At 39.7% G+C, this 26,213-nt stretch overlaps 4 protein-coding genes across 5 annotated transcripts; 3 read left to right on the top strand and 1 right to left on the bottom strand.

The window, feature by feature from the left end:
* Positions 1 to 323: 323 nt before the first annotated feature.
* cyp4f3 (cytochrome P450, family 4, subfamily F, polypeptide 3) lies at positions 324 to 6,310 on the top strand (the record flags this gene model as incomplete). The annotated part of the gene is made up of 13 exons (XM_080052960.1): positions 324 to 527; positions 828 to 972; positions 1,075 to 1,128; positions 1,317 to 1,444; positions 1,679 to 1,800; positions 1,885 to 2,031; positions 2,226 to 2,349; positions 2,473 to 2,539; positions 3,175 to 3,304; positions 3,495 to 3,628; positions 3,747 to 3,811; positions 3,904 to 3,986; positions 6,083 to 6,310. 13 exons carry the CDS (start codon positions 324 to 326, stop codon positions 6,300 to 6,302), a joined length of 1,623 nt encoding a protein of 540 aa, XP_079909086.1. The 3' UTR covers positions 6,303 to 6,310.
* Positions 6,311 to 7,109: 799 nt separating this feature from the next.
* Positions 7,110 to 11,592, top strand: LOC307270039 (cell adhesion molecule CEACAM1-like). The gene is made up of 11 exons (XM_080053169.1): positions 7,110 to 7,361; positions 8,300 to 8,449; positions 8,563 to 8,688; positions 8,791 to 8,954; positions 9,356 to 9,449; positions 9,561 to 9,689; positions 9,810 to 9,830; positions 10,170 to 10,190; positions 10,331 to 10,357; positions 10,444 to 10,497; positions 10,594 to 11,592. Exons 1-11 carry the CDS (start codon positions 7,286 to 7,288, stop codon positions 10,611 to 10,613), a joined length of 882 nt encoding a protein of 293 aa, XP_079909295.1. The 5' UTR covers positions 7,110 to 7,285; the 3' UTR covers positions 10,614 to 11,592.
* A 939-nt stretch (positions 11,593 to 12,531) lies between these two features.
* On the top strand, positions 12,532 to 17,580 carry LOC307269943 (uncharacterized protein). Of its 2 annotated transcripts, none has more exons than XM_080053032.1 (9): positions 12,532 to 12,831; positions 13,552 to 13,713; positions 13,972 to 14,097; positions 14,212 to 14,375; positions 14,503 to 14,590; positions 14,698 to 14,787; positions 14,918 to 14,938; positions 15,196 to 15,247; positions 15,357 to 17,580. In XM_080053032.1, exons 1-8 carry the CDS (start codon positions 12,753 to 12,755, stop codon positions 15,210 to 15,212), a joined length of 747 nt encoding a protein of 248 aa, XP_079909158.1. In that variant the 5' UTR covers positions 12,532 to 12,752; the 3' UTR covers positions 15,213 to 15,247; positions 15,357 to 17,580. The 2 variants fall into 2 exon arrangements, with proteins under 2 accessions (XP_079909158.1, XP_079909157.1); XM_080053031.1 differs by having other exon boundaries at positions 14,695 to 14,787; positions 15,357 to 17,577.
* Positions 17,581 to 17,584: 4 nt separating this feature from the next.
* slc19a1 (solute carrier family 19 member 1) lies at positions 17,585 to 25,091 on the bottom strand. The gene is made up of 6 exons (XM_080053030.1): positions 25,071 to 25,091; positions 23,612 to 24,182; positions 21,655 to 22,444; positions 20,393 to 20,585; positions 19,643 to 19,784; positions 17,585 to 19,028 (listed from the first exon to the last, which is right to left on the bottom strand). Exons 2-6 carry the CDS (start codon positions 23,912 to 23,914, stop codon positions 18,828 to 18,830), a joined length of 1,629 nt encoding a protein of 542 aa, XP_079909156.1. The 5' UTR covers positions 23,915 to 24,182; positions 25,071 to 25,091; the 3' UTR covers positions 17,585 to 18,827.
* Positions 25,092 to 26,213: the final 1,122 nt, after the last annotated feature.

The following is a 26,213-nucleotide window of genomic DNA, read 5'->3' as shown; positions in this document are numbered from 1 at the left end:
TCTTTAATTTATAAGCTACTATTGCTTAGTTAGCTAATTAACCAGCCCACGTTTCAATTAAAATATGTGTATACAATGGTTCTATCCCCTTAAGATAAATTTGAAACCATTTTCTCACAGGTTCTAACATGCTATAAAGTAGCCTAAATAAATTGAATGTCATTATAACAGACATGAGGAAGTGGTGTCACACTACGGTTATAGCAGTTGCTGTTGTAATAATCGGGCGGGGCGGTTACTGCATATTTCAACATTAACAACTTCTTATTGTAGACACAGCCACCTTCGGAGCTGGGGGCAAATTCACTCTTTCTGTGTACAGGATGCCTTTCTTCCAGGGTGTCTTCCCTCAGGCCTTCACCTGGTTGGGCCTCTGCCAGGTCCTGCTCCTGTTGGCTGCAGGACTGGGGGCTGTGGTGGTGTACTGGGCCATGAGGCTGTTGGCACGCCATGCATGGTTCATGCACAGGCTTTCCTGCTTCAGCAAGCCATCTGCACACTCCTGGCTTTTAGGCCACCTGGGTCAGGTAAATACACACATAGACACACAACACAACACACACCTACTTTTACAGAATTATTTGTCAAGCTAAAAATGTAATGAAAGGCATCTAATTTGTTAAAACATTAGGAAATAACTGTTATTTGTAATCAGGAAGTTGCTAAATATTAGTATTACAAAATATATTCTTTGTGATACATTTCTTCAGACCAACCAATGCTCACTTTACTCACCCTGTAATTACCTTTAATAAGACTGCATTCATAAATTTTTATTTATTTATTCATTTAAACCTAAGCTAAACTGATTACATATTGTGACTCAGATGCAGAGCACAGAAGAAGGCCTCCTGCAGGTGGACGACTTGGTGAGGACATACACACACTCCTGCAGCTGGTTCCTGGGCCCTTTCTATCACCTGGTCAGACTCTTCCACCCGGACTACGTCAGGCCTCTGCTGATGGCACCCGGTAATGGGAAAACCAACCCATCAAGTCAAAAACTGATCATTCTTGCGTAATTAATTACAAAAAACAAACTTCCATTACATTATCTCTTTTTCCTGCATCCAGCCAGAATCACAGTGAAAGATGAGCTTATCTACGGCCATCTGCGCCCATGGCTTGGTGAGTCAAGGAGCTCATGTTGTTTTGGTGTAAGTCTAGTTTGAACATAGAGAGAAGCCTACTCTAGGTTTCACAGGTTTCCCATTAATTAAGCAAAACACCTGTTTTATATTGTCATAATAATATATAGAATATCAATTAATGTTATGCCTTTATCACCCCAAAGTCTTCTCTCTCTCACGTCCCAGGACAGAGCCTGTTGCTAAGCAATGGGGAGGAATGGTCCCGCAAGCGACGGCTGCTGACGCCAGCGTTTCACTTCGATATTCTGAGGCACTACGTCACCATGTTCAACACTTCCACCAACACCATGCATGTGAGACCAACAGTCATTTGTTGATACCTTGATTCATTTGTTGAACTTATATATCAGTGTAAAATGTAAATTGTATACACAGCCTATAAAATCGGCACGTAAGTGTCCGAAGAAAGATGAACTTTAAAACTAGTTTTTTAAAGCTAAGTTTAAATAAACATTGTATTTAGATATGATAGATTGTAAATAAGTCCTACAACTAGCTGATAAAATAGATGTTTCTGTGTGTTTCAGGATAAGTGGCGGCACCTGATGGCAAACGGCAGGACTAACATAGAGATGTTTGACCATGTCACTCTGATGACATTGGACAGTTTGCTGAAATGTGCCTTTAGCTACAACAGCAACTGTCAACAGTGAGGACTCCCACTTCACCATGTTACACAAAAAAATCTTCTACTCCTGTTGTACTTATTTCAAAGAAAATATTCTGTCTCCAGGTCTAGCAGTGAGTATGTGTCAGCAATAGTGGAGTTGAGTGACTTGATAATAGATCGACGCCAGAAGATCTTGCACCACTGGGACTGGATTTACTGGAAAACACAGCAGGGAAAACGCTTCAAAAAGGCTTTAAGCATTGTGCACAGGTGTGAGCTCCTCCTTTATGTAACGATGGAACACAAGACCTTATAGAAACCAGAGAAAACTAGTATTGCTATTTATATCATACCTTTGTATATTTACCTATCATATTGTAACATATAAAATAGAGTATAACTTGTGTCATAAAAAGCAGCATAATGTATACGGTTGTATTGTGGTCATTGTACGGCGTTTGCAGTTTTACCAGTGAAGTGGTTCAGAGGCGTCGCGCCCTAATCAGCCAGCAGAGGGAGACGTACACAGACTTCACCACAGCGCCACAGAGAAAGAAAGATTTTGTGGACATCATACTGCTGTCAAAGGTGTGGGAGAAGAAGAAGAACAAATAAGATTATTAATTAATGTGAACAACAGATGGATAGAGGTTTTTTTTTAAGTGAAGATCAATAGATCAAGGACTACAATGTTATTCTGTGTTATTGCAGGATGAGGAAGGACAAGGCCTAACAGATGAGGAGATACAGGCCGAGGCAAACACCTTCATGTTCGCAGGTAAGACCAACGACAGAGTTAAGTTGTTATATAATGCTAAATGCTATAGCAATATTGACCTAAATCTTGCTCAAATTAGCCAACATAACCTACTGGTCATACCAGACCAAGTGAGGATGTAGCAGTGAAATTGAGTGCATTAGCAGGAGTGTATTTAATTGAGAATTGGTGCCACGGTTACACTGTTTATGAGTTGAATTTCGTATTCGCTCCAATTATCGGATTACATTGCATGTGCCTGCTGTTTTTGATGAACTTAGAAAAACTGTTTTTTTCTTACTGTGCACCTGCAACCTAGAATAACCTGCAGAAAAATCTAACGGTGACCTCAATTGTGTCCTTTGGGCAATTCAAGAAAAAATGTTGTCCTGTTTCACTGCCAACTGTTATTGTTTTAACTGATTTATTTCCTTTTTTTTTTCTTAATAATCAAACCACCTATTACCGACTGGGCTCTTTAGGTAACTTTAACTTTATAGACATTGTTTTTATTTGTGTATCTTGGTGTGTGTGTGACCTTTTTTAATTTGTTTAATTAGTTTTCCACATCAATATGGTACTGAGTTACAATGAAGCTTATCTGAAAAATTGCCATGAGCGATTCAAATCAAACCATTTGATTCCTTTTCCAACAGGTCATGACACAACAGCCAGTGCGATTTGCTGGACGCTGTATAATTTAGCGCGCCACGGCCACTATCAGGAGAAGTGCAGGCAGGAGGTGATGGATCTGATGCAAGGGCAAGAAGAACAGGAAATAGAGTGGTCAGAAAAAAACACACACACACACACACACACACAGAGGACCTGAATCACTGGACATTTGATTGCAAATATCAAAAATGCTCAGTAAGAGGTGAACAACTTGTTAAACCCTGTTAGTATTGAGCGTACTTGAATATCTGTGATTATTTAAATGTGTACATAATGTGAGTGTGTGTGCATTTACCTAAAGGAAGGATCTGTCCAACCTGCCCTTCACCACAATGTGCATTAGAGAGTCTCTCCGGCTGCACGCTCCTGTGCAGGCTGTGACCAGGAAGTACACCCAGGACATGGCTGTGCCGGGGGGTCGGACGGTGCCAAAGGGTGAGAGAGGGAAATAGATATAGGATTATGAAACTGAGTATTGCCTCGTATCCTGTTCTTTTTTTTCTTTTCTATTTTCTCTATAAAATAGCTATTTATTTTCATATTTATCCCCAAGGTGCAATCTGTTTGGTCAGTATTTACGGGACACACCACAACCCTGCCGTTTGGACAAATCCATATGTAAGAAATGAAATAGAAAGGTCTGAATTTCCCTTTCACTTTGCAGCACAAACATTGCAGTTTCATTTGTTTGATTCAATGCTCTCTTTTAGGAGTTCGATCCTCTGCGTTTTGACCCTACAAACACAGAGGGACGGGCTTCCCATGCCTTCATCCCCTTCTCCTCAGGCCCAAGGTACTGCGTCCCCATCACTCTGCTGCTTAAAGCCCCTTGTATATCTAAATCCACAAAATCTTTCTAACTATGTAATTTAGGGAGTAAATTGCATGATGGTAAGCATCTAAAAAGAGTTAGGCATATATTTATCAATTCAAATTAAAGATATTTTTATTTATTATAAGTTTGGTAAACTTTACAGAAATTCCGTTCAGATGAGGCAGTCTATGCTCTGGTTCTTATTACACAATAAGTATTTTGAACCAAACACAGGGTTCTCTGTCCGAATGTTCTAAACAATTGCCATGGATATACAGGTCCTTCTCATATAATTAGCATATTGTGATAAAGTTCAATATTTTCTGTAATGTACTGATAAACATTAGACTTTCATATATTTTAGATTCATTACACACAACTGAAGTAGTTCAAGCCTTTTATTGTTTTAATATTGAAGATTTTGGCAAAAAAGTAAAGAAAAACCAAAAATCCCTATCTCAAAAAATTAGCATATTTCATCTGACCAATAAAAGAAAAGTGTTTTTAATACAAAAAAGTCAACCTTCAAATAATTATGTTCAGTTATGCACTCAATACTTGGTCGGGAATCCTTTCGCAGAAATGACTGCTTCAATGCGGCGTGGCATGGAGGCAATCAGCCTGTGGCACTGCTGAGGTGTTATGGAGGCCCAGGATGCTTCGATAGCGGCCTTAAGCTCATCCAGTGTTGGGTCTGGTGTCTCTCAACTTCCTCTTCACAATATCCCACAGATTCTCTATGGGGTTCAGGTCAGGAGAGTTGGCAGGCCAATTGAGCACAGTAATACCATGGTCAGTAAACCATTTACCAGTGGTTTTGGCACTGTGAGCAGGTGCCAGGTCTTGTTGAAAAATGAAATCTTCATCTCCATAAAGCTTTTCAGCAGATGGAAGTGCTCCAAAATCTCCTGATAGCTAGCTGCATTGACCCTGCCTTTGATAAAACACAGTGAACCAACACCAGCAGCTGACATGGCACCCCAGACCATCACTGACTGTGGGTACTTGACACTGGACTTCAGGCATTTTAGCATTTCCTTCTCCCCAGTCTTCCTCCAGACTCTGGCACCTTGATTTCCGAATGACATGCAAAAAAAGTACTTTGGACCACTGAGCAACAGTTCAGTGCTGCTTCTCTGTAGCCCAGGTCAGGCGCTTCTGCCGCTGTTTCTGGTTCAAAAGTGGCTTGACCTGGGGAATGCGGCACCTGTAGCCCATTTCCTGTGCACGGTGGCTCTGGATGTTTCTACTCCAGACTCAGTCCACTGCTTCCGCAGGTCCCCCAAGGTCTGGAATCGGCCCTTCTGCACAATCCTCCTCAGGGTCCGGTCACCTCTTCTGGTTGTGCAGCGTTTTCTGCCACACTTTTTCCTTCCCACAGACTTCCCACTGAGGTGCCTTGATACAGCACTCTGGGAACAGCCTATTCGCTCAGAAATTTCTTTCTGTGTCTTACCCTCTTGCTTGAGGGTGTCAATGATGGCCTTCTGGACAGCAGTCAGGCAGTCTTACCCATGATTGCGGTTTTGAGTAATGAACCAGGCTGGGAGTTTTTAAAAGCCTCAGGAATCTTTTGCAGGTGTTAAGAGTTAATTAGTTGATTCAGATGATTAGGTTAAGAGCTCGTTTAGAGTACCTTTTCATGATATGCTAATTTTTTTAGATAGGAATTTGGGGTTTTCATGAGCTGTATGCCAAAATCATCAGTATTAAAACAACAAAAGACCTGAAATATTTCTGTTGGTGTGCAATGAATCTAAAATATATGAAAGTTAAATTATTATCATTACATTATGGAAAATAATCAACTTTATCACAATATGCTAATTATATGAGAAGGACCTGTACTTTGATATGGCCACGCCCATACAGTCCTGTCAGACAGTACTCGAGCTCTTTTTTGTAAAAGCTTATTGAGACACCCAACAATGAAATCGCATAATTATTGTTACTACTTTAGACCAGGTTTCCAGAGGCTTTACCTTTCAAAGTAAATAATATCTGACACAATTAACAACATGCTGGTAAACAAAAATACCTTGTATTTGTGTGTTTGTGTGTGTGTGTGTGTACAGGAACTGTATTGGTCAGAAATTTGCCCTGGCAGAGCTCAGAGTGGTGGTGGCGTTGACCCTGCTCAGGTTTCGTCTGAGCCCAGGTTGGGACCCAGAAGTCGGGATCGGCTCCAGGGGAGTCCGCCGTCTCCCCCAGCTCGTGCTGCGTGCTGAGGGAGGTTTGTGGCTGCAGGTGGAGCCCCTGACCTCGCAAGACCTGGAACAGCAGCAGGATGCATGATCCAAAAAGATGGCGGCTTACACAAACAGAGAAGCTCTTGTTTCTAAATGCATCTGTTTTCTTCTAATCAATCTATGGGGCTACATGATTCTTTTCCTATGCCTTTAAAAATAAATTTTACCATTGTTCTAATGACTTGACTTTTTTTTTTTTACTGCATTAAATAAAATCCTTAATTTAAGAGAAAAATTATCTAATCCTTAAATTTACACAAGTTACACAGCCTAGTGCATGTAATGTATCATGATGTAAAATGCTTCTGTGGCAGAGACTGTGGTAACAAATCACTGCATTGGATATAATCTAAGGAATCTTAATGGGAATATTCAAATTGGGACACATTATACATCTGTTGAATGTGTTGCCTCATATTACTCAGGGACGGCCACACCCTGAATAAAGTATCTTGAAAGTGTTTGATGATGGGTTTTCGTTTAAATATGTAGTCATAAATGTAATGTAATTACTTTCACTTGATTGATTTTTCTCTCACACTGACGCAGACATGGACTGATAACACACATACAGTAGTGCTGTTTTGAGATGTTCTGACTGCAGTAACCATCTCTGGACACTAGGGGCGGAAAAGTGCCGTTTTGGATTCTTCTTACGTATTAAATTATTACTTTATAGGCACTTTTACAAAAGTACAAAAGTAATTGGTTTCAGTAATGTGACATTTTAGGTTAGTATCGAACAGTAGCAATAGCCTATATTAATTTGTAAATAATATAATATCTTACATCGTGTTTGCTGGAGGCGGAGACACTGATCCTGGTGAGGGAGTTACTTTCGCTTCTAGTTTCTTCCAACTGGCGCCCCATTCGTACCGCTGACTATTTTTTAATATAATTGAAACATAGTTTAATGAAGTCTAAAATGTTTTTACTTTATAGAGAACGATACTCTACATATTCCTCTCGGTCCTGAGGAGAAGCAGCTAGGATTTCCCCTCGTTTATTGAGCGTGTGGCTGGGGAAGAGATGTGGCCGCCGCTAACATCCATGATACTGCCCGGTCTAGTGTCTGTATTCCTGGGAGCTGTGACAACAGTCTCCGGTGAGTTCCATGGTCGTCACTAACTTTTAGCCGACGTATTCCTTTCAATTTGTTTGTGAGTGTGTGTACATGTGCAGTTTGTGTCGCAGTGTTGTTGGCTAGTTTTCCATATCCGCGGTCCCACCCAGTGTTAACCAGCATGTTGATACAACTAGTTTACAGTGCTGCTGTTACAGAATGTCAACTGTCATCTACAGAGTGTATGAGAGCTACCTTAACATGGTAAGCCTACACTAAGTAGCCTACAATACTGTAAAATACAGAAGAGAATAGAATAGGCTACTGCATATTAGAATGGTTGAGCTCGAGAGTTCAGCTTCATCAGAGACCAGAAGAATAGCAATCATTTCCCAGCCAACCTTAATATAGGCCTACAGAAGGCCTAGGCCTATATCAATAGCCTATCTATCTATCTATCTATCTATCTATCTATCTATCTATCTATCTATCTATCTATCTATCTATCTATCTATCTATCTATCTATCTATGCTCGCAATGCAACACTTAGCGTGACCTTTTAACACTAATTTCTCTACTTGTTCGTGAAGTTGGTCGAAACAATAACCATTTGCCCTCTAAAAGGAAAACAGCTTAATATTCATTAGGCCACACTGTGTTATTCAACCAGGGTTAAGTGAAAGGCCCATTTAAAGGAGTAGTCAGCAATTCTGGAGAAAGTGTGTTGTCAAACCCACTTTGTCAAAATCAGTGGATATCTCCTCACTATCCGCTACCAATCTGTAGTGTTTTTGCTAAAGTGGGCCTTTGTTTACCTTTGTTCAAATTTACAGTACCAGTTTACAGAGCCTAGGTATTGAATTAACACCAGTGCACACAAAGAACGGACAGGTAGCAGATTGTTGGGAGATATTCACTGATGTTGACAACAAGCGTTCTTCAGAATCACTGACACTGAGCATCTCTTTTGGCCTTGTAGGGTCTCAGTTCTTCAAGAAGGTCGGCGATGACATTGTCCTCAAACCAAACACCACCATTGGGCCCATCACCAGCATTGATTGGAAGGTCGGCCCAGACTTCGCTGCCCAGTGGGAAGGAGAGGATATCGAACTCTACCGTCAGTTCAAAGGTATCATGAGCCCGGTGCAGCTCAGTTCTAATTCAAAAGGTGTTGTTTTTTTCCCTTTCTTTTTAATTTGTGTGTGTGAGTTCAATACGTTCCATCTTGGTGTTTGTCTAAAGAGCGTGGTAGCCTGAACATCTCAAGCGGAGAGATGGCGATCACAGGGCTGACTTGGGACGACAGCAGCTGGTACACAGTGGAAATCAACAGCGTACTCGCCGGTCGAACTCATCTCACGGTCCTCTGTAAGTGGATGACTGAAACACAGCAAATGAAAATGGGGTAATTGTGTCTTTGTGACTGCGACAACATTTTTCAAATTGTTCTTTCCTCCAATAAAACGACAGATCCCGTCCCTACACCCAGTGTTGTTAAAGAATGTGACGGTGAGATGAGCAGCTGTGTTTTGGCCTGTGAGGGAAACACCACGGGCGCTCAACCGGTCACCTACATTTGGAAGTCAGGGGACGTTGTGTTAAAAGATCCTTTTAAGACGCACCGCATTACAAAGGTGAATTTATATATTGTGTGAATTATGTTGACCAGTGTGTGTGTGTGTGTGCGCGTGTTTATGGCTCCGATGAGTTGCAATGTGCAAATTACAAAGTCAGTTTAACAAAGACATCGCACGTATAAGTACAATTTTTTCTGAGACCCAGAAGGATCTCGTAGTTGTAGATAGATAGATAGATCCTTTAATAATCATTTACAGGAAATGACAGTGTCACAAACAGCGTATGGACAGACATAACAAACACACATCCCTCATAGCTAAAATACTTTAAAAAATATAAAAAACAATAAATACTACAAAGTGCAAAGTTATTTTTGTGCATTATAGTTGTTAAAGCAGATGAAGCTCATGTGAAATTCAACCAAACTTGTGGTAATAATTATTGACACTGCTCACAGGAGGACACTTCAGGCATGAGCGAATTCAATTGCGAGCTGGAGAATCCGGTCAGTAAGGAGATTAGCCGACCCATTCCCAACCCATTCCTCACAGGTGAATTACTACACCGAATAAACACAAGAGAAAGCATCCCGTACAATTACATCGCGACACAAAAAAAAATCCCTCAGTTTACCCCACTTATCTATTGTTGTTGTTTCACAGCACCTGGCAGCGGCAAAGCATCTGAAAGCGACAAAGAGGAAAGTCTGAAGATTTCCACAGGAGTCATTGTCTTCCTCTGTCTGCTGGCATCCGTGGTGTTGCTGGGTGTCATTCACAGGGTGAAAGCAGGTGAGAGATTACAACACTGAATTTTACTTTATTTCCCAATAACAATTTGTCTAGAAGTCTGTATTTTATATAAACCCTATGATGATGACATCTTTGAATTATTCTGTTGATCTCCTCCAGGATCGTGGTTCTTCCAAAAAGGTAAGAAGTCTTTTAAACCGATTCAGTGTGTAAGACTCGGGGTGATTACTGCCCATTGTCTAGTGGTCATTCTGGGAAATGTAGAAAGTTACCGCTTGAAGTACAAAAATAATTTAACATGGCCATCTTGCACCCAAGTGGCCAAATCATCATGTGTTAAATCAGCATATGCCTGTAAATACAACACATTAATGCATCAGGACACTTTTTGCCAGACTTGTAGAATTATTCTACATTCTAGTCAGCAAAATGTTCTGTGAAAGTAACACTTACCAACTTAAAACGCCAATAAATGACAACCTTCTTAATACATTTCCTGCTGCGATTCTCTCCCTGCAGAATCCATGCCATGGACGGCAGGTCAGTAACTAAAGACCATATGCTTGCCTTGAAAAAATCAATCAGCCTCGACACTTTGCACACACAATAACAGACCTTTTCTTCTTCTGTGCTCTTATTTTTTGTTGATGTGGCCGTCCCCATGTTATGCACTGCTACAGACTTCTGGAGGAAGGAAGAGAGGACACGTAAGTTTGGGCCACAGTCTGACTTATGCAAACGTTTTTAATGTGAAGAAAGCCTTGACATCCATGTGTGCCTCTCATTAATACAGGTAGAGATGAATCCAATGGCACCGCATCTCAAGTAGTAAATGGACCGCCAGACGGTAAGATGTCCTGCATATCTCTATGTCATGATATTAAATCATGTTCATCACTTTCTATTGTGACTCTTCCTCTCTCTCCGTTTTGTCGTCCGGCAGAGGAAACCCCGATGACATAAGAGGCCCAAACGAAGTCAAGACCTGTACCGGAATGTACCAGAAGTACATATGCACTCACTTAAAGCCACATCTGAAGAAACCAAATTTGAAAGACACTAAGAAGGGAAATATTTAAAGAAGTTATTTAGCATGAAATAAAATAAAAAGACAAAAAGAGTAGTTACAATGCAGTATAAATAAGCTCAGGATGGAATAAAAACACTGACAAATAGAAAAGCATTTAGAATTGAAGGCAGGCAACGAGTGGTGGGCCTTTGAAGTCTAAACAATACCAGGAAACCCTGAGAAAGTGTGTGCCTTCCTGTGACGGACAGCATACCTGACACTGTCTGGCATCAAGCTTATTTGACCCACAGCTTCACGTGACCGGAAGCAGATCCCATGTGGACGAGGAAAGGGGTTCTTACTTTGATGGGAGGAACTGGACTGATAGCACAGAGGGGAGAGAAAGGGACGCCATTGTCTGGTTGGGCTTAAACAACAGGCGAGGCTTTGTACAATGCCTTACTGCAACAGCTACAACGTGTGTGTGTGCGTGTTTGTGTGTGTGTGTGTGTGTGTGTGTGTGCGTGCGCGTATGTGGCAAGCATGGCACCAAAATGTCAATCAATATTTTTAATTTCTTCTTCATGGTAATTATCACTTTTTAAATTATGAAGGACACAAGAACAATGTAGACTCCCGCACACTATCTATCTAGCAAGAATACTTTATTTGAAATGTTTTGGTGCTAGATCTTCACGTTGCAAATACAATGTTCCTGCAAGTTACACAGGGTGCTGGAATCTACATTCTTCTTGGGACAAGCTCTGCACTCTCCTACGGACCTGTCTTTAGAAAACAGTTGTGCGTAGAATCTAAATTCTGAAGAACAAATGTTTTCACCACTGTGTGTACATGCTATTGATATGTGTTTTAATTGGATGACTGGTGACTTTCCTTTCTTGTAGTTTAAAATACAATACACTACACTCCCAATACAGCTTTCGCTACATACTTGTGAACGTTTTTTAACATGTAAATAAGCACTACTTGATTTCAAGTATCAGAACCGGCATTCAAAAACATTTTTTTAACATTTTTTAGGGATTAACGCACTGACTTATTCATACGTTGCTGAGTGTTTATTGTCTTTCTGCCTGTCGCAGTGTTGGGCGATGTAAAGAAAGTAGATAAATGAACAAGTACTTTTATATGGGCTACAACTCTGAAATCAACCTCTGTGTTTGGTCAAACTGCTTTTTAATTTATATGTCTTTCTTTAAACAAAAGTGAAATAAAGGATTAAATTAAATATTTCTCATTGACTTTGCACGTCCAGATCTGGACACTTTTCAAGGTAATTCACAGGTGACAGCAGAAGCTCTTGTTTTCTGAATGTATTTGTGACATTAGTTTTCTACCAATAACTTTGTTAGGCCAGACAACCCTTTTATTGTGCATTTTAAACATAAATGTGGTGTGATGTCAATTGTAACTATCATTGTTCTAATAAATTTACTTTTTTTACTGTATTAAATGTGGTTTCAATAAATCCTGAGTTTAAAAAAAGCTTCATTCAATACCTAAACTGTCTTCAGGCAGAGAACGCGTCTCTGGCCAGTGCAAAACTCTTGATGCAAGATTTAGAAAATTTCTGTAGCAGAGACACAGTGCGGCAACAAATCACTGCATGGGATATTATCTAAGAGTCTAAATTGAACTATTCCGATCAAGTACAAATACACATGATGCATCTGTTGCATTGTGTTATTTGTTGTCGATTCGTTTCTTGTCAGTTTTACATGTTCTGTATAATAACAGTAGGCTACGTGACTGAGATTTTCTGGCTGCAGTAACAATCTCTGGACACGTGGGGGCAGAATACTGCCGTTTTAGATAGCTACGTGCAAATGAAATGTACTGCAATATTATACTCGCTAGAGGAGCAGACACATCCCGAGTCTGTTCAGATGGTTCGAGTTAAACTTTTGCATCCTGCTTTTTCCAAACTGGCAACACTCCTTGGCGCTGGCTACATTTATTTAAATTCTTTAATTGAGCTTATAATTAACGTAACTTGAAAATTTTCTCTCGGTCTAGAAGCAGCTTTTACTTTGCCTATCGTTTTTTTGAGGGCTTGACTGGTGAACAGTGAGATGTGGCCGCCAGTTACACCCTTCATGGCAGTGATTGTCTGGGTGTGTCTCATGCTGCCTGGTGTGACGGCACATTTCGGTGAGTAGGCATAGTCTCCATGCTTCTGGAGAACTTTTATACCTGTCAGTGTTTGCATGGGTTAACGGTTATATGATTGTAGGCCCACGTGTGGCACTGTTGTGGTGTTCCACACCCAGTGTAAACCATCATGTGTGTAGGCCATAGTAGCCCTGCAGTAGTTTAAAACGCTACTTTAACATAATGTCAGCTATAGAATAGTTGGCCTTTATTAGAAAAGAAAAAATAGAATAGAAAAGTATATTGTACAACAGAAAATAATAGAATAGAATAAATGACTACTGTAAAAATTAATAGTATAGAATAGCCTACTGTATATATATAAATAAAATAACATAAACCTGTTAATCTATACTGGCAATTCAGTAGTGTGAGTAAAACTTTAACAATAAATGTGACAGCCTATTTGTTCATGAAATTGGTTGAAACAAGATTACAGCGATGTATATTTTTTTTTTGGCATTTTTATGCTTTATTGATAGCGTAGAGACAGAGTTGAAATGGGGCAGAGAGGGGAGTGACATGCAGAGAACGACCGCGGGCTGGAATCGAACCCGGGTCCGCTCCGGACTGCTGGCCGAGGCCCATGGGGGGGACGCCCTACCAACTGAGCTAAGGGCGCCCCCTATTATATTTAAACAGGGCCAAGTGAATAAAAGGCCCATTTTAATGATGTTTAGATGAGAAAAATGGCACACTGAGCATATTTTTCTCTTGTAGAGCAATCAAAATATGTGAAGGTGGGCGATGACATTGTCCTCAAAGCAGGCCATAGTGCTGGGACTATCACCAGCATCTTGTGGAAAATCAGCCCTGAACTTGACACCATCGCCGAGTGGGACCAGGACACAGGTGAAATCCACCTTTACCGTCAGTTCAAAGGTACCCTAAGCCCAGTGCAGTTCTGTGTGTGTGTGTGTGTGTGTGTGTGTGTGTGTGTGTGTGTGTGTGTGTGTGTGTGTGTGTGTGTGTGTGTGTGTGTGTGTGTGTGTGTGTGTGTGTGTGTGTGTGTGTGTGTGTGCGTGTGTGCGTGTGTGCGAGTGTGAGTGTGATGAAAAACTAGCACCAATCTTAAGGTGTTTTTGTTAAGTTTTCTCTGTCTTTGAGTTCAAAACTTTCCATGTTGGCATTTGTTCAAAGAACGTGGTAGACTGAACATTTCAACTGGAGAGTTTACGATCACGGGGCTGACTCGAGATGAGAGCCGATATTACACACCGGAAATCAACAAAAGGACCACCCTAGTAACAAGACTCATGGTGATTTGTAAGTGGACAAGTTACACAAAGTTTATAAGGCCTAATAAAACCAAAGCAGAACACAAAAGAGGAGACAGGGTTTTTCGTGACCATGACAACTCATTTCAAATTCTTTTTTAAGCTCCCGTCTCTACACCCACCATTTCTACAATCTGTGACGATGAGATGAGCAGCTGTGTTTTAACCTGTGAGGGAAACACCACTGATGTCGGGCCGGTGATCTACAATTGGAACTATGGGGAAATACGGTTGGAAGAAGGACACAAGGACCTAACAATTACAAAGGTATTGTATGCTTAATAGTGACGTGTTGATGGTAATCAGTGTTTGTGGCTTTTTTCCTCTTGATGTGATGCAACGTGCAGTTTTCCTACAACAATATAAATGCGTTTTTCTTGTCGCGTTCACACAGAATTATGAAGCCGAAGAGTTCAGCTGTGATATGGATAATCGCATCAGTAAGGAGAGCAGCCAACCCATCCCCAACCCGTTCCATGCAGGTGAGTTACTAAGTAGGTTAACTACACTGAAATGAATGCAACAGGAGCTGCGTCCCAAAATATCCTCTCATGTTCCGTACTTATTGCTCCTAAACATTTTACAGCAGCACGTCTGAAGATTATCATCGGAGTCACGGTCTTCCTCTGTCTGCTAGCACTCGCGCTGCTGCTGGTTCTCATTCACAGGTGGAAAACAGGTGAGAAATCACTACACTGAATTTAACTTTTTATCAATAAAAATGTTTCTGCAAGTCTTTATTATTATGTAGTAGTCCTATAATGGGTGTAGTATGACATTTTTCTAATAATTCTGTTGATTTCCTCCAGGAATGTGGTTCTTCCAAAAAGGTAAGAGGTTGCAGTCATCCACAAACTTTATATTACTTTTACATTTGTAATGGGTTTTTCGGATCTGGAAACAACACGAGCATCAAGCAAACCGGCTACTCGGAAACTATACTTTATATTAATGTAAACAATAGATATTTTTCCTTTTGCACAAGAGGCTAAACTAAAACATGTTGAATGAGCGTACTCTCTGAAATGCACCAACACTGCCTGATGAAGAAAGCGTTGACATATTTGTGTCCATATCAATAATACAGGGAGAAAAGTCAATTAGCACCACAGCTCAACCAGGGAGGCAAAAGAGGGGAGGTAAGATGTTCTGCTTGACTCTAAATATGATATTAAACTTGTCCGGTATTTAGTCACGTTTTTTGCATTCCATTGTGACTCCCTTTTCTGCTTTGTTGTGGTACGACAGAGGAAACACCGATGGCATAGGCAGCCCAACCGCCCCAAGTCAGGACCACCACGACGGAAAAAAATTGACAATACACAAGAAGAACAAGTGCACTCACTTTAAGCCAAAAGTGTTTGCGGCAAGCATGGGAACAAAATGTTAACTTTTCCTTATTTATTTCTTGTTTTAGTCATTTGCACTATTAAATGCTGAAAGAGATTAGAAATGTAAGTTTTTGCGGCTGTTTACACATGCTATAGATGTGTTTCGAATGGATGACGGGTTACCTTTTTCTATTAAGTATATATCTTTTTCTTCTTGCAGTTTTAAACAGCACAATACCACTTCTGCCTTTGTAGCAAACTGAGAATTTTTTTTTGTAGTATAAGTATAAGAGTATTTCTTACCATGAAAACTATTCATTGCGTTGGAGATAAAGAATGCACAAAGATAAATGTACAAGTTCAAGTGCAACTCTAAAATAAACCGTTTTGTGTTTTATAATAACTGTTTTTTAATGTTTTTTGTTATTTCCCATAACAGTGAAATAAAGGAATAAATTAAATATTTCTGTCATATGCTACAGTGAATACAGGAAGTCAACAGTTGAACCACTAGAGGGCAGTGATGTATTCAACAGAAACAAAAGGGAGGGATGAATCTGGTGTAAAAGCAGCCCAGATTTTTCCCTGAGGGAGTACACCACATCAGCTGTAAAAACAGTCCAGCTGAGAACAATAAATAAAATAACGTGTAGCTAAGACCTGCTGAGACAATAAACGCTGAAACAATAAACACAAAAAAAAATACTCAAATGAGGCACTATGGTCTTCATACCCCTTTTTGTTACGTTACAACCACATACGTACATTTATTTTATTGGGATTTTATGTGATACACCAACACAAAGTGGCGCATCATTGTGAAGTGGAATGAAAATGAAATGTGGTTTTATTTATTTTTTATAAATAAAAAACTGAAAAGTGTGGCGTGCAAAAGTATTCAGCCCCCTGAGTCAATGCTTTGTAGAACCACCTATCGCTGCCATTACAGCTGCAAATCTATTGGAGTATTTCTCTACCAGCTTAGCACATCTACAGACTGATATATTTTGTCCATTCTTCTTTGCAAAATAGCTCAAGGTTCAGATTCAGCATCAGATTGGATGGAGAGTGTCTGTCAACAGCAATTTTCTAGTATTTCTCAATATTCTCAATTGTTTTTAGGTCTGGACTTTGACTGGGCCATTCCAACACATGACTATGCTTTGATTTAAACCATTTCATAGTAGATCTGCTGTGTATGTTTAGGGTAGTTTTCCTTCTGGAAGGTGAACCTCTGCCCCAGTCTCAAGTCTTTTGCAGACTAACAGGTTTTCTGCCCTGTATTTGGATCCATCCATCTTCCCATCAACTCTAACCAGGTTCCCTGTCCCTGCTGAAGAACAGGACCCCCATAGCATGATGCTGCCACCACAATGTTTCACTGTGGTGATGGTGTGTATAGGGTGGTTTGTAGTGTTAGTTTCCGCCACACATTGCATTTTGCATTCAGGCCAAAAACTTCACGTTTGGTCTCATCTGACTATGGCTTTTGGCAAGGGTTGGAGGAAGGTGCTCTGTTCAGATGAGGTCAAAATTGAAGTTGTTGGCCTAAATGCAAAATGCAATGTGTGGTGGAAAACTAACACAGCACATCACCCTATACACATTAGAACATTTCAAGGGGTATGAATACTTTTGCAAGCCACTGTATATCAAATGTAGTATTATTAACATATTGAATAATATCTTTACTAGAAATTGTGTGCTTGAAGGAAGTGTGCAACACAGTATGTTTTAATTGATGATTCCATCTAAATATTTGAGGATTTCAACCACAGAAATCCCCAAATTTAACATTGTCATGTTTCAGTATCAGAGGAAAGATAAATATGAATGTATTGTTTATGAAATGTTTTCTTCTCTTGCCTCTTTACATGTGATCCTCTCTAAGAAAAGCCTTCTTTTCCCCTCTTCAGGGCTCTTAAATGTTAAAATTAATCAATGTAAGGCAAGTTAATCGCAACAAGATCTAAAATTATATAATAATGGATCTGTAAAAACCGTGACAAGAGAAAACGTGTTTACCTTTGAATTATCACAATTCAAATATTTTTGGAACCACATGGAAGTTAATAAAGTAAGACGAACCCTCCCTCTGCGATTTAAGACTTCCAGTATTTTAGTAAAAAAAAAAATTAGAAAGAATCCAAAATAATGATCATGGAGCTTTTCATGCATCAAAAGTAATTTATTTGTGAATAAAAAATAAACATTTTATCAAAGTCAGTGTTTTTTCTTTTTTTTACAGCATTCAGACAGGTTCACAGTAATGTCAATTCTCAGCAATTAATTAAATCAGAAATGTTTAAAAGAAATATCTATTCATTCTGAATGTAAGTACAATCCTATTAACTGATAAGAATAATACATGTTGTAAGAAAAAACCTCACATTGACTCTAAAGGCATCAACCGCTTTTGGAGTAAACAAATGTCCTTTTTTAAACCTACTGTTTGTCCTGTAGTTTCTGTACCATCACTGTGTTCCTATGTTGAACCAATGAGGAGGTTTTACAAGTTGGAGCTCTACTTGGCAAATGGCAAACTCACAAGCCACAGGCAGCAACTGAGCAGCAAGACAATTAACTAGTGCTTATTTTTCAGTAAATTACTACTGAGAAAAATTGTCATATTTTAAATAACCACATTTGGTGAGTGTGTAAGCCTATTTAGATTAGTTGTTAAAAAAGTTTTCATCTTTGTAAAAAAATCAATAAACAATACTGTCACAAATGATTTCTCATTCTCAACATATTCAGTGGACAATTTGAAATATTCTGATTGTGCTGCATCTTAAATTACAGAGAGCAACTTTTTACAGCATTTCAGCTAAATTAGAATTAAAAAAATAATAATAACTGCATAAAATCTGCAGTTTACAACTTCAAATTAACTAATAAAAATGCTTGTTTTCTAACTATGTGGATTGATACGGAAAGAAAATTAGCCATCATACTGATATGGTCCTTTTCCTCTTTTAATGGCACTTGCCATTTCATGGAACTGTGTCATTAGTTATGATAGGAGTGTCAATGACACATAACACATACAATATAACTTCTGGCCATGATATTACCAGCCCTTCTCTGTGTTTAAGATTATTTCCCCCAATATGAAAGCATTGTATCATTTAGTGCTTCAGTAGAAATTACTTTCCAGGTACAGAAAATCACGTCCGACCGTCAACAAACACATAGGAAACTCTCCAGAGACGTCAGCCAGTCTGGGCAGTGTAGTGCAGCAGCTTCGGGTATCAGATGAGGCACTTAAGATTTAAGGAAAAACCACTCGATCAACATCATAGGGTTAAAATGATTGATCCCGCAAAGTCTGAAGAGCTTATTCACAAAGAGACTGGGATCGTCATAATATAAGACACGTTTCTCATCGTTACGCTTTGGCGCCTTTGCCGTTGGACAAAGTTTCTGCGTCTGAACCAGCAGCCACAGGACTGAGCTCTGTGTGTGCGACCTGTTCATTGGCCCCACATCCTCCCACAGACTGCTTTCTATAGTGACGGATGAGGACCACGGCGGCACAGATTAAGTAGACGACAGTAAGAATGGTGAAGTAAATGAAGTAAACCAGGAACTGTAAGAAACAAATGGAGACTTCTTAAAATCAGATAAGACATGAAGTGGAAATGATAAATTAGTAGTTGTAGTTCAGAGGAGGGAAAAGGTCTACTTAGCTGAAAGCACCTGACAAACCTACAACTTGTGCGGCATTGGTTGATTAAAATCCAACTGATACAAGTCACGCTTTCCATTGTTTAAGAAAATTTGTTTTCTTTGAGACACACTTCTTCAGTCCAAAAGATGTAAAAAACTTTTTTTTAAGCAACTTTTATTTTTATTTTTTTGGAGTTGAAATGGGGCAGAGAGGGGAGTGACATGCAGAGAACGACCGCGGGCTGGAATCGAACCCGGGTCCGCTGCTGGCCGAGGCCCATGGGGGGGGCGCCCTACCAACTGAGCTAAGGGCGCCCCCAGCAACTTATTTCTTAAATGTCTTGATGAAAATAGATGCCATGGTTTAGTTATTTAAACCCACATTAATTTCACAAATCAGCTTTTTATTATTACTATATATCCTCTCTTGACCAACATTTATATTCATTGTGATTAAATAATATCCCTTTCCCTAAAGACATGCATCTAGGGGGAAAACACAGCACACTTTAATAAGCTCTCAAGGTGTTTTACCTGACTGTGCACGTCAAACGCCAGGCCTCTCTTGTCAATAAATATCAAGTTGATGATGGTCTTCAGAATGGTCCCCAAGAAAGTGTTGATGCCAAACACTAAGGCGCACAGCTCCTTGTTGAGGGACGAGGCAATCTGGAAACTATGGAGAGATGATTAGATGATCAGCCTGAAGGTGCTTCAGGGGAACTACGGATGTATTTACTGTGACAAACTCTCAGCTTTGGCATAATATTAATAAGGGTCTTTAATTTTGGCTTCTTCAGTTACTTTTATTTTTATTTGTTATTTTTCTTCAGGTTTTACAAATTAAATATAAACATGTGGTTCATGTCAATGTAGAACTGTTTTTTATTTGATGAAAATATTGATAATGTCAAATAAAAAAAGAAAATTACTTTAACAAAAATCTAGCTAGACTTTTTTAAATCACCCACCTCAGGAATCACTGTGGATTAAGTGTGTGTTAGCTGCAGGCAGCCTTCAATTTATTTCCATTATTGTTATTTTCTCTAATAATTAAGTCTATGAAACATTATAAAACTATGAAAATGTACATCAAAAAGTCATAGGTGACTTCACAAATGCCTTGTTTTGTTCAACCAACAATACTTCAGATTACTACAAAGGTCAGGCCAAGAGGAGCAGAACATTCTCACATTTGAGATTCTTGATAGATCATAGTTTCTTTTGGTTAAGAAAATGAAAATAACGGCAGAAGATTTCTGTTAATCAGTATTTGGCACTCACGTGGCAATTGGCACCAGAAACTGGTAGAAGCCCCTGAAGAGGACATAGGCCATGTAGCAGACCCAGATGTTGTCTGTGGTGCCCATGAGGAGCAGCAGACCGGCCTGCACTCCTGTGATAATTCCAATGAGCAGCTCAGACCAAACGTTCCAGCGAATTTTCACATAGCCTGCGATTAAGGACATCACTGCACCTGCAGAGAGACACATCCATCAAGACTCTCAGAGCTAATCAAACTTTATTCATCTGATTTATCATAAAGGAAGATAGTGTGTAATCTGGGCACTTAATGACTGCTCTGCTAAAAACTATCGTCTTGTGTTTATATTTGTCCTCTTTCATTATGGAAATATATTATTTCACAAAGGAAATCCCTAACTGGCTGTAATGAACAATCTGGTTTCAGGAGCCTATCCTTATTTACAACCTAACTTTTACTGCTTGCACATGACATCCAGGTTATTTAAACAAACTGCTACCTTTGTGCTTCACAGCTGTTTAAAGGGCAGCTGGGCCTTTACCTGTGCCTAAAGCTGATGTAATCACTTGACACAATAAAAGGTTGGAGATTAATTACTCAGCCGCTTAACTGCAGGTGACATCAGCTCTGCAGCAGGCTTTCATCTGCAAATACGATGCTTCTGCCAGACATTAATAATAGTATACAAACCAATTTTATGATTTTGATGCTTAAAAATTAACACTATAAACAAAACAAAAACGTACCATCACTATTCAGTTTATTATTAATCTAGATGGCTGTTTTAGCTAAACATCTAATTGGAACTGTAAACAGGTGTTTAACTGACCATACTTTTAGAAAGATTAGTGATGTAGGGTTCATTCACCAATGAAAAAGGGGACTGTTGTTTTTTGTACTGATGTCATTAAACATTCTTTATATTCTGCTTTAACTCTTCCATCAATGAGCAACATTTTTTTTCTTATTGGACATTTAAGGTCATCTTCACAAACACAACCTCACTCTCATCATAGCTTGAAAATCATTTGCAAAGCATTTCTAGATTAAGGATTATTCATGAGTTCTTACAGCAACTTTGTGCAAGAGTATAGCTGTTAATGAAAAGCCCAACACTTTCTTTTGGCCTTGAGACATTATGCTGGCGTTGCATTATGCAGTGAAGAAAAGCATGCAACTGATACCTTACTGCTGTATGAACATAAGAACTGAGCTAATAAAACACAGATACAATTTCAAAAATCCAGCTAAACTAAGTATTGTAGTTTGAGAAATGTCTCACTCAGCAGGGTAGAAGCTGCCTCCACTGCCCCGTTGTAAACGTGCTTGCTCTCAGTGGCCGGGTAGACTTTGTACCACAGGATGTGGACGTAGAACAGCACCAGGTAGTAACCTGTGGAGTTGAAGACCCACCACAGGGACCAGAGCCTCAGGTTGGGCCTCCTCACCACGTTTCTCAGCTCAAGCAGCATCTGCACCATGACAGAATCCCTCCAGCGGGATGCAGAGCACGGGGGGGCTGCCGAGGAAGACATGCTCTCTTTGGGATTCATTTTGTCCAGTTCTGATTTGGAGGCTGCCGCTGCGCCAGACAGCTCCTTTTGCTCCTGCGTCCGCGTTCGGTTGAAAAAGAGGGAGCGTTTAGGCCAAGGCAGGCACATTGAAAGCAACAGACCAAAGCTGACAAACCCCAAAGATATAGCGTTGAGGTTGTAGAAGGTGACTTCGCCAACAGACATAAACATCTGGCCCAGAACGGAGCTTGTGAACACTCCTAAGAGGACTGCGGTGCGCGAGTATCCAGCCACGCGCTGGTAGAGATTAGGACTGACCAGGGAGAAGATGTACGAGGAGTAGGCCACGCGGCAGGCCATGGTGACGCCGTAGAAGAACTCCATGAACTGCATCTGGATGAGGGAGCTGCCCAGGAGCAGAATGATCCAGATGACCACCTGGCTGAAGCCTTGGATTACCAGCACCGGCTTGTAGCGCAGGAAATCCGTCAGCAGGAAGGCTGGCACCAGCACGGCCATGTAGGAGTACGTCAGCACAGGAGTGATCTCATTGGTCACCTGGAAATGACAGAAAAGTCTGATTTCATTTGAATCTCTGCTGAAATGTAATTTCTATTGCTTCATCAATTAAATTTTGATATAATGCATAACATGCTTACAGTTTAATGTACTGTCCAAAAATCAAAAGGTATTGTTTTTTAGATCATTTTGCAGACACAAACATAATTTCTAAATATATTCATATGTCCCATCCATAGTCAAATCACTGTTGGCAATACACTTAATCTGTGAAATATTGGGGAATCGTTCATATCAATGGCTCAACTGACATCAGTATAGCTTATTATCATTTATATACATTTGTACCTTTATATTTTTTATATGATAATATAATAAATAAAGTAGCCAGGTGATTTAAAGATGCTTCAAAGCAGTAAAGATAACAAACAAGTTCAGGTTTATCAGTGCAGCTCTCAGTCTGCCAGACAGCACTATTTTTTCTAGTAGAAGACCTTCTGTGTTAATGATTGTAAATACAAGTCTTATCTCTTTAAATTACTGAATAATTAACCAAGGCTGGGATGGGACACAGAAAAAAAAACATTGCAATGACCAGTGAACCCTGTATGTCAATATACATACTACATCATAAGGCTGGACATGTGACTCAACTCACTAACATTAAAAATTAAAAAAATGTATCCTATCACTTTTCTACAAATCTAGGCTCTACTGATGTTTTAATAGCCATTTCTCCATTATAAACCAGCACAAGCCTCTTACACTAACCCTTTTTGGAGGAATGTGCACTTTGACCACAGGAGGATGGAGTAGCAATCTCCCTACAGGGAACTCATTACTTCTACTTGACTGCATACATTGGGAAAACTTATGAAAGGGGCTTAAAGGGGAACTTTTGTTCTGTACTTTACGTACACTCTTCTCTATATGAGGCATACTGAGCCAACTAAGCTTATTTTTGTCAGGGGCGCCCTTAGCTCAGTTGGTAGGGCGTCCCCCCCCCCGGGCCGGGCCCAGCAGCAGAGCCGGGTTCGATCCGCCCGCGGTCGTTCTCTGCATGTCACTCCCCTCTCTGCCCCATTTCACCTCTGTCTCTCTGCACTATCAATAAAGCATAAAAATGCCCAAAAAATATCTTTAAAAAATAGATATATTTTTGTCAATAATAATAAATAAACATCCCAGTCTGAGGACAGCACTAACCTGCTCCCTGGTGAAGTTCTTTTCAGGGCTTAGTAGATACGGCGTAATGAAGGGCTCCCCGGGCTTTATCGAGCCCATAAAGCCATAGAAGCACAGGAATATCACGGCCCACGTCCACTTTCTGGGCTCCTTGGGTTCCTCCTGGGGGCCTTCGGAGGGAGACGGGGCCTCAGGAGGAGAGACAGCCATCGATACGTCTCCGTCTTCATGTCCTCCGCCATTTCCCAACGCAGGCTCCTTTAGGTCCATCTCTTTCTCCCCGTCTGATACGTCTCCACTTCCTGCGGTGTCATCTTCTACCATTGTGTCAGCAGCTGGTGTCACTTTTTCCTTATTCAATGTTTGTTCTCTGTGTCAAATCAACATGTAAGGAGCTGAAGGCTTCCTACTTGAAATGAAGAAACAAATGAAAGAAAAAGAACCCAAATGTTTGGGTTAAAAAAAACTGAATTCAAACTGTGCTTTCTGCTTCTCCGTACCAGGGAATTGTGAACCGGAACATTTTAACAGGGTGATGGCGAGATAGCTGACTGCAGGCTATCCAGCAACTGAGTCTGGTTGCACTGTTAACCTGAAAAGATAACAATGTTTTCCATTGGTCAGACTTGTTTTGACACCATGCAGAAGCTGCAGCTGACATTTGAGCAGGCTGGGTACTTTGGAGGCAAACCTGACAGAATGAAACAAGTTTCTTTCTTATCATCAATATGAATACTTCTGCTGCTTATTCTCCTAATGCATTCATCGTTTGTTATAGAATATCTTAAATATTGAAAAGTGGCCGTTGGAAGCTGGCAAAACTCTAGCCGATGCACTGAAATCAAAATATTCAGATTATAATATAAGTGTATGATAACTAGCAAATTAAAAGAAGAGATCTTTCAAGAGCAATACATGATTCACTTTAATTCTAAACAAGTGAGATTGTCTGCTACAAACCAGGTGCCCGCTATAACCTTTACCTCACTTATCCTGCTTAAGTACTTTCAAATATATCATCTGGCCTATATAAGAATTAGAAATATAAGTATATAGGATACACGAGGCCAATTAGGTCACATTGTGCTCCTGGGGAATGAGATGCATGGCCTGGGGTAGGCTACGTGTCAGGAAATAAACGGGGCGAAAACGTAAACAAGTTCAAGAAGCCATCCAAAAAGATTAATAGTGCCAGTTGTTCGAACTTGACAGCGATACACACACGCGTGTTTAATCGGTATACTGACGTTAATTGACACAGGTGCGAAGTTATAGCCGGCTAACAAGCTGGTTAGCACTTTAAAAATATAAACACAAAGCGGTTGTACAGCTTATGCCTGCACATATTGATAACACGGCCTATGTAGCAAAAATATGACGCCGCACTCACACAACTACTAGCCGCTTGCTCATTTAGAAAGCACAATTTTAACTTGATTGTCATTTTAGCAGACATTCATATTGAGTGGACGTTACATACCCACATAACTCGTGAACCGCGTGAAGCTCATCTGAAGCTGCGCGCGCCGCGTGGTGGATCCTTTCACCGCAATGCCTTCTGGGAAATGTAGTTTCGCAGTCGTACTTCGGCGACAAAGTTGTTTATCTTAACACTTTCAAGTAATTTAAGAATATTTTTGTTTTCGTTTTTTCTATGAGTTCCATCTTAAACAAATTTAAGAACATAATGTTCCTATAATTCATATTTTATGTCACACATTTTTTTATTTTGGAAGTGCTGAGTGTTTTAGGTTTCAAGCTTGCCATCTGCTGGGCAAAACGTGTTACTACTACTAGGCATACTACTACTACTAGCCTGCTACTACTGCTACTACTGATAAGAACCAGAGTAACTAAGTAATCTGTTATAATATAATATGACAATACTTTACATGTTGTTTTACATTATTGTAATGTGTAATATATTGTCACCTATCATTGTTTCTAGATGATACTATTATGTTCTGAAAATGTTTTTATTAAATCATTTTTGTTGCTAATGTTTATGCTTAGAGGCCATCCAGTTGGTTCACACTGCTGCAATGATTGCACACAAAAACAATAACATTAAATAGATTTTTTTACTTGAGACAGGGATGTAAATATCAATCAAATTAAAGAATAAAAGCTATTAAAAGTTGATGGAAAGAAAATCTCAATTCAAGATACATTAATAACCTACTTGTTCTGGAGCTTTTAATTGCATCCGTGTTTTTTAAAATATACATTTTTATCAGCACTTTAAGGATTTAGAGTCCTTGTTTGATGAAAAGTTTAAATTGAATTCCCCAAAGAAATTAATTCTGGACCTTGAAAACTTTGCAAAAAGTAGTTTTTTCAAGCTCAAAAATGAACTCACCATCCTAATTAATGCTAGCAGCTGTGTGAAAATGATTGTGCTTCAGTTGCGGTGTCATTTATGTTGAGTTATCTCTTTGCATATTTGTCTTAAATGTTTGTAGCTACTTTGCCAAGTCAAAAACAAAAAAAATTGTTCAGTGTCTACCAACATGTAGAATAAAAGAGAAGCATTTTATTTTGAAATTATAACCTTTCTGGACATTTACTTAAAAACAGTATTGAAATAGTTTATACAAACACTAATGCAGGTCAATTTACAGGC

Source organism: Ammodytes marinus (assembly GCF_949987685.1).
Source record: "Ammodytes marinus genome assembly, chromosome: 24".
Classification (NCBI taxonomy): domain Eukaryota; kingdom Metazoa; phylum Chordata; class Actinopteri; order Uranoscopiformes; family Ammodytidae; genus Ammodytes; species Ammodytes marinus.
The sequence above is the reverse complement of the archived record's forward strand: the minus strand, read 5'-3'. Positions and strand labels throughout refer to the sequence as shown.

What these genes read in the sequence shown, in the direction of transcription:
- LOC307269943 (XM_080053031.1), top strand. Translation starts at nt 12,753, where the DNA reads ATGTGGCCGCCAGTTACACCCTTCATGGCAGTGATTGTCTGGGTGTGT. An exon ending in CCTTTACCGTCAGTTCAAAG is followed by an intron (nt 13,714 to 13,971) that starts GTACCCTAAGCC and finishes ATTTGTTCAAAG; the next exon opens with AACGTGGTAGACTGAACATT. An exon ending in CCCCAACCCGTTCCATGCAG is followed by an intron (nt 14,591 to 14,694) that starts GTGAGTTACTAA and finishes AACATTTTACAG; the next exon opens with CAGCACGTCTGAAGATTATC.
- slc19a1 (XM_080053030.1), bottom strand. Translation starts at nt 23,914, where the DNA reads ATGGTAGAAGATGACACCGCAGGAAGTGGAGACGTATCAGACGGGGAG. An exon ending in TTTCTGGTGCCAATTGCCAC is followed by an intron (nt 19,785 to 20,392) that starts GTGAGTGCCAAA and finishes ATCTCTCCATAG; the next exon opens with TTTCCAGATTGCCTCGTCCC. An exon ending in CGTTTGACGTGCACAGTCAG is followed by an intron (nt 19,029 to 19,642) that starts GTAAAACACCTT and finishes TGTTTCTTACAG; the next exon opens with TTCCTGGTTTACTTCATTTA.
- LOC307270039 (XM_080053169.1), top strand. Translation starts at nt 7,286, where the DNA reads ATGTGGCCGCCGCTAACATCCATGATACTGCCCGGTCTAGTGTCTGTA. An exon ending in AACTCATCTCACGGTCCTCT is followed by an intron (nt 8,689 to 8,790) that starts GTAAGTGGATGA and finishes ATAAAACGACAG; the next exon opens with ATCCCGTCCCTACACCCAGT. An exon ending in TCCCAACCCATTCCTCACAG is followed by an intron (nt 9,450 to 9,560) that starts GTGAATTACTAC and finishes GTTGTTTCACAG; the next exon opens with CACCTGGCAGCGGCAAAGCA.